Here is a 6,067-nt window from a genome sequence, read left to right as displayed (position 1 = left end):
CATTGAGGGAGAAGGTGCCACAGGAGGTGCTTTGGGGAGTTTGGGATGGTGTGAAACCCTTCTGGGAAACCCTGCTCCTCCCTAGTGAGTTTCAGGGCTCCTCCCTGATCATTAGTGTACTTCATGTACTTAAAGGACCCAGGCATCTTGGAAGAGCAGGCAAACAACCACAGGTTCCTGCCTGGAGGAAGGAGAGATCTGAGGGTCCCTTTGTGGGGGTCTTTCCTGACTTCCAGACCCAGAATTTCCTGCTATGGACAGGCTGTTCACATGTTGACAGCCTTTGCAGCCTGCTTTCTTCTCAGGCCTCTAATTTCCCAGTCTTTTCTTTGCCTACAATTTCCCATTGTTTATTTTGAAATAGGGTCTACAATACTGTGGCGCTCATTATGGTCCTGAGTGGGGCACTGTGCTTCCGGTGAGTATTTGTTCATCTGATTTGATGGTGTTCTCAAAAAAAAAAAAAAAAAAAAAATGAGTTCCAGGTAGACAAGAAGGGCTGTCACAGCTAGCTAGGAAGATGGGACCAATACTGGAGTTCTTCTGACTTCCTTCAGACTGTGGAAGAACTGAGTGGGATTATCACAGGTTCCTAATTGTAAATTTACTAGATAGGGGATGGGACAAGTTAACTAGGAAGTCTAGAGTCATTTTTGGTGAAAAGGAGAGCTGGGTGTCCCTTACAGAGCTCCACTATTGCTTCCCATGGCCATGAATTGCCATCAGACCAGCCGCTGTACTAATCCTCCATGATCCTTTCTGGGGGTGGGAATAACAAAAGCTCATCCATCTGTTGCTCCCTGGTATGCTCTGAGTCAGGTACCCTACTACAGATTTTACAGCAGCAGATGAGAATGGTCCTTACTCTCACTGGACTTAGTTTATAACTTGTCAGCCCTCTGTGTCTGTGGTTTCTTCAATTACAGATTCAACAAACTGAATTGAAAAATACTAGGAAAAATTTGCATATGTGGTGAACATATGCAGGCTTCCTAGTTATTACTTCCTTAAATAACAGCTTACCTATTTATGTACTGTTTACCTGGTGTTGGGGATTACAATAATGTAGAGATGATTAAAGTACTCAGGAGGATGGACACCAGTTTGATGCAAATACTACAGCCATTTTATATAACAGCCCTAGCATCTGTGGGTTTGGCTATCTGTAGGGGGTCCCAGAACCAAACCCTGTGCTACCAAGGGGTTGGAGGATTTCTCCAAGTGTGTTCTCTGAAGCTTAGTTCCATGAGATAGTTCGTGCAACCGTGTTCTCTGACTGAGTAAGGTGTAGAATGCTGCTTCCTCGTCATATTTGGGGCTAGGAAGATAGCTCAGGGGATAAAGTTTATGTTAGGAAATGTGACTTCCAGAGTTCATATCCCCAGACTCTGCATAAAAGCCTGGTGGGTGTCTGAAGCCAGCCTCTAGTCTCAGTACCTGGTATGGAGAGACAGGAGAGCCCTGGGGCAAGATGGCTAGACTAGTCAAATTGGCAGGCTCCAGGTTCAGCAAGAGACCCTGCCTCAGGAAATAAAGGGATGCAAGATTGAGAAAGACACCCAAGGTGAAGTTGTGGCCCCCAAGTACATGCTCAAACTTGTGGGCATGCACACCACACACACACACACACACACCACCACCACCACCACCACATACACATATACATACACATACACGTGCAAAAAAAAAAAAATGTTTGGCCAGACATCAAAACAATTTTTAAACTGCAAAGTCATCTTGCAGAGCTAGGACTGAAAGCTGGTGGCTGTGTCTGGCACAGTGGAAATAGAAGAAGAGAAGACACCTGAGTTTTGGGAGACCTTCTGGAGCCAGGGCAAGGTAGAGTGCTCATCCCTGCTCTTACGGGGTCTTATCCCTTCCTGATGTTTCAGAATGAAAGATTCAGCCTTGAAGGTACTTTACCTGCACGATAACCAGCTGCTGGCTGGAGGGCTGCATGCGGGGAAGGTCGTGAAAGGTTGGTATCTATGAGTCCCAGGCCTCTGTACTCTCTGGGGTAAGTGTTTAGAAGCCTTGAATGGTTCTGTAAACCAGCGGCAGAATTGCAGACCCAAGAATCACCATGTCAGATAGGGCAGCATAAAACAGGCTTCAGGGAAAGTGGGGACCCCGGGGAAGCCTCTGTGTAGAAGTGGGATATTGCCCAGGACAAACGACATATGTTTCCATCACAGACTATTTTGGGTATTCCACCACCTTTGGAGACAGTACTGTGCAAAGGGCTGAGATAGTTCTTCATTCCCAAGTGAGTGGGATCTGCTCCTCCATCCTTCTCTCTAGCGATTCTCGGTTACCCTCAATGCTGAGATTCGGGTGGGGTTGAGGGGGAGGGGGGCTCTGGCCTCTTGCTTACTCACTGTGCCCTCATACTTTGACAGGCCTTTCCACATTGGTGCATACATGTTTACTTTGGCACCCTTATGAGGTACTAGATCCATTTGCTGTGTTGTGTGTACAATGCACAAGCTCACGTACATAAATATGGTTATGTGCTTAAGTATGTATATGCATAGTATTTGCACGTAAGTATTGTATGTACATATGCATGTATTGATGTAATATGTGTGTGATGGTCTGTGCATGTTTACACGGGATGATGGGTGATGTACAGAGTGAAATCCTTTTCTGCAGAAATCCCACAGGTGCTAAAGGCACTATGCAACTCAACAGGCTAAGACAAGGTCTAGAAAAGAGTCCTGGGAGTCAAGGGAGTTAAAGGGGGTGGTGGGAGGGGTGATCTCTTGGAATTTAGAGAATCTATCAAAGTTTAGCCCTGAGCAAGAGGGATGGGGTAAGAGGTTGTACCTGGTGTTCCTGTGCTTTGGTTTACAACCTGGCCCAGGTGGCAGGAGATTAGCCTTATCCCAGTGTTGGAAGGCAGGATGCCTCACTCTGGTTCTAAGCCCTTTAAGACCCTATTCCTGGGTTCCCGAATCTTGCCTTTTTCCTCTAGGTGAGGAGATTAGTGTCGTCCCAAATCGGGCACTGGATGCCAGTCTGTCCCCTGTCATCCTGGGTGTTCAGGGAGGAAGCCAGTGCCTGTCCTGTGGGACAGAGAAAGAGCCAACTCTGAAACTTGAGGTGAGTCTTACTGCAGCGTCTTCGCCTTCTGGGCCTGAGGCAGGAGAGGTGAGCACGCTCTGCTACACGATAGCCTAGGTCCCTTTGGATGCTGGCGAAGGCGCTGCTGAGCCATCACTGCCCCCTCTCTGGGGACCTTGCCCTTGCCCAGCTTAGCCCTCTCTCTTTCGCACTCTTTTGTCTCATCCCTCGTGCCCCTTTTCTACAGCCAGTGAACATTATGGAGCTTTACCTCGGGACTAAGGAATCCAAGAGCTTCACCTTCTACCGGCGGGATATGGGCCTCACCTCCAGCTTCGAGTCAGCTGCCTACCCCGGCTGGTTCCTCTGCACTGCACCCGAAGCTGACCAGCCTGTCAGGCTCACCCAGATCCCTGAGGACGCCGCCTGGGACGCTCCCATCACGGACTTCTACTTTCAGCAGTGTGACTAGGACTGCATGGTCCCCCAAACTCCCTAGGCAGAGGCAGAGTAGGCAATGCGGGTGGGGGGCAGGTAGTGATAGAGGAGCTCCATGGTGGGTGACTTACTCCTCTCTCCCCTCTTCCTCGGGACTCCCATTTCTGACTTAGGAGACACACAGCCATTCTCTTCTCCCGGTTCCCACTGCCAGCAAATTCTTTTGGTATCCGGGCTCAGTGTGTGGACTCCTTCCGCACTGGATGGTACTACCTCTGGTGTGGAACCTATACAAACCACTTGGGACAAACAAAGAATACCATAAAAAGATTCGGGTGAGAGAGTGGTGGGGATGGTTCATGCAGTGTGAAATCTAACACAGTGCCTCAGAAGCTCTGCCATCCCCTAGTGGGCAGGAGAAGGAGGTGTCACCGAGATCTTTGGCTGGCTGGGCCCCTTCCCTCAGTCCTGCAGCTCACATCCACTGCCTCTTTTATCCCTGCCTTCATTCTCTGGCCCTGGACTGAGAGGGTAAGGATAGAGGAGAGAAGATGGCCAGGCACACTCATACTGGGCTGGTTTGAAACCAGAGGTACAATAAAAACCCCTGATTCTGATCTCTACTCACACAGAAAGATGCTCATGAACACTAGGTGGGAAGAGCTTGCTACAAAGTAATGTATCTTGTATTTTCACCTTAATTAAAATATACTTATCTGTATTATATGTTTTAAAGGGGGTCTGGAAGTGTTTACATCAATTGTAGCAATGTCCAGGTGGGGGCAGTATAGGTGACATGACGTTTCTTGTATTTATTTGTGTTTATTAACTTTTCCATTATGGAGATGCATTACTTACATAATACTAAAAAAAGGAATCAATATGGTGGGAACTGGAGCAAACATAACTTCTCATTGTCCTCACCCTCTGCTGCCCTGAAGTGAAATCCAAATAGAGCTCAGCAGCTCTGAGTGGCAGGAGCAGAGAGCAAGAGGCAAATCCCAGAAAAGCTAGGAAGAATGTAAAGCATTTGTGCTGTAAAATAAAAGAGGGAAGGAGTGGAGGGAGAGAGGAAGAAGTAACAGAAGGGAAGGGGAAAAGCTACCCTGTACTTTGACCTGGGATGATCTCAACCCCTGGGATTCTGAGTGACAGCCAGCTTCTGAGGTGGCCACTATGCTGGTTAGAACGTTCCCTCCTCAAATTCCTGTCCTTCCCCAATCTATGAGGATCTTCCCTGGGCAGGGTTTTTGCAGTTCAAGTGCTGGACTCAATCTCACTTGACTGGTGTCCTTCAAAAATGAGGACTTCACACAGAAGAGGTTCAGGGTTGACACAGGGGCAAGGGTTGAAGTGATGTTGCTGCCACCAGCCGAAGAGGGCCACGGACTGTGTGGACCACCAGAAGCAAGGAAGAGAGGAGGAGGGGTTCCTCCCCTGAGCTCAGAGGAAGTGCCACCATGCTAATGCCTTGATTTCAGACTTCTAGTCCCCTGCACTGTCACAGAATACGTTTCTGCTGTTTTAAGAGACTAAGCGTGTAAAAATTGTCTCAAGCAGCTGAAGGGAGTGGATGGAGCTGCTAGTGATCCCTGCTTCCTCATGCTCGTTCCCTCTAACCCTCTGCCAGAGTTATCGCTGGTCTCTGGAGTACAGCAGAGGTGACAGCGGGTTACTGCAGAGAGTGGACTGGAAAAGACACCTTAGTGAGTTCTTTGGGGCCCTGCTCTTTCTCTGTACACTGGGGGAAGCCAGATTCTGTGCTGTAAACTGCCCTAAAGAGAGGCTGTATGGGACATGGACAACAGCTCCCACGGACAACAGCTGCATGTATGAGCTCAGAAGCAGGGCTTGCCCGGCAGCCTTGCAACCCAGCTGCTGGCTTGAGTGCAGTCTCATGAGAGACTGGAACAGAACTGCCCAACCAAGCTCCTCCAGATTCCTGCCTCATAAAAACACTGTAAAACAATCGATCTAGATTCTGAAGTAAGTTGATAAGCTGCAGTAAGTAATATTCAATGAAAAAGAATCATGTGCGTTTACTTTATTATGATTAAGACTTTTTTCTCCAGTATTTTCATCTTCCTGCTCACCAGACCTTTATTAACCCAAATAGCCTATTCAAAAGCTGAGCATGCTTCGCTTGTCAATTGTTACCTGATGCCATGAGGTTTCATTCATCTTTGACCATCTCTGCACCTCCCACCTCTAATATTCCTACCTAAAACCTTGGGGACTAAGAGTGAAAGCAAAAGAAGGGGTCCATATCTGAGCCCCAAGTATTTAGCTATAGCTCACTTGTCAGGCCAGCTTGGCAGGTTTAGAGTTGGCAGGCTAGTAGAAGGACCAGCAAAGAGGTGGCCAGGACAGGGGAGACAACCTCCATTGTACATCTAAGTCCAGGTACATCTAAGATTTCCTGAGCAGCAGGAAGCACCATTTCTACCACAGGCCCTTAGGGATACTGAGGACACCAACTTTGGCTGCCAGGCTGTCTTTCTGCATCCCCCATTCACAATGTCTGTCTGTGAGTCAGAGAATCTCATGGTACATTTTCTATTTGAGG

The 6,067-nt window shown here is 48.1% G+C and overlaps 1 protein-coding gene across 1 annotated transcript; it reads left to right on the top strand.

Moving 5' to 3' along the window:
* Window positions 1-389: 389 nt before the first annotated feature.
* On the top strand, window positions 390-3,535 carry Il36rn (interleukin 36 receptor antagonist). Its single transcript, XM_036183262.1, has 4 exons — window positions 390-418; window positions 1,893-1,978; window positions 2,975-3,102; window positions 3,311-3,535. Exons 1-4 carry the CDS (start codon window positions 390-392, stop codon window positions 3,533-3,535), a joined length of 468 nt encoding a protein of 155 aa, XP_036039155.1.
* Window positions 3,536-6,067: the final 2,532 nt, after the last annotated feature.

Source organism: Onychomys torridus, chromosome 4, assembly GCF_903995425.1.
Source record: "Onychomys torridus chromosome 4, mOncTor1.1, whole genome shotgun sequence".
Classification (NCBI taxonomy): Eukaryota; Metazoa; Chordata; class Mammalia; order Rodentia; family Cricetidae; genus Onychomys; species Onychomys torridus.
This window is presented reverse-complemented; position numbering and strand designations above follow the sequence as displayed.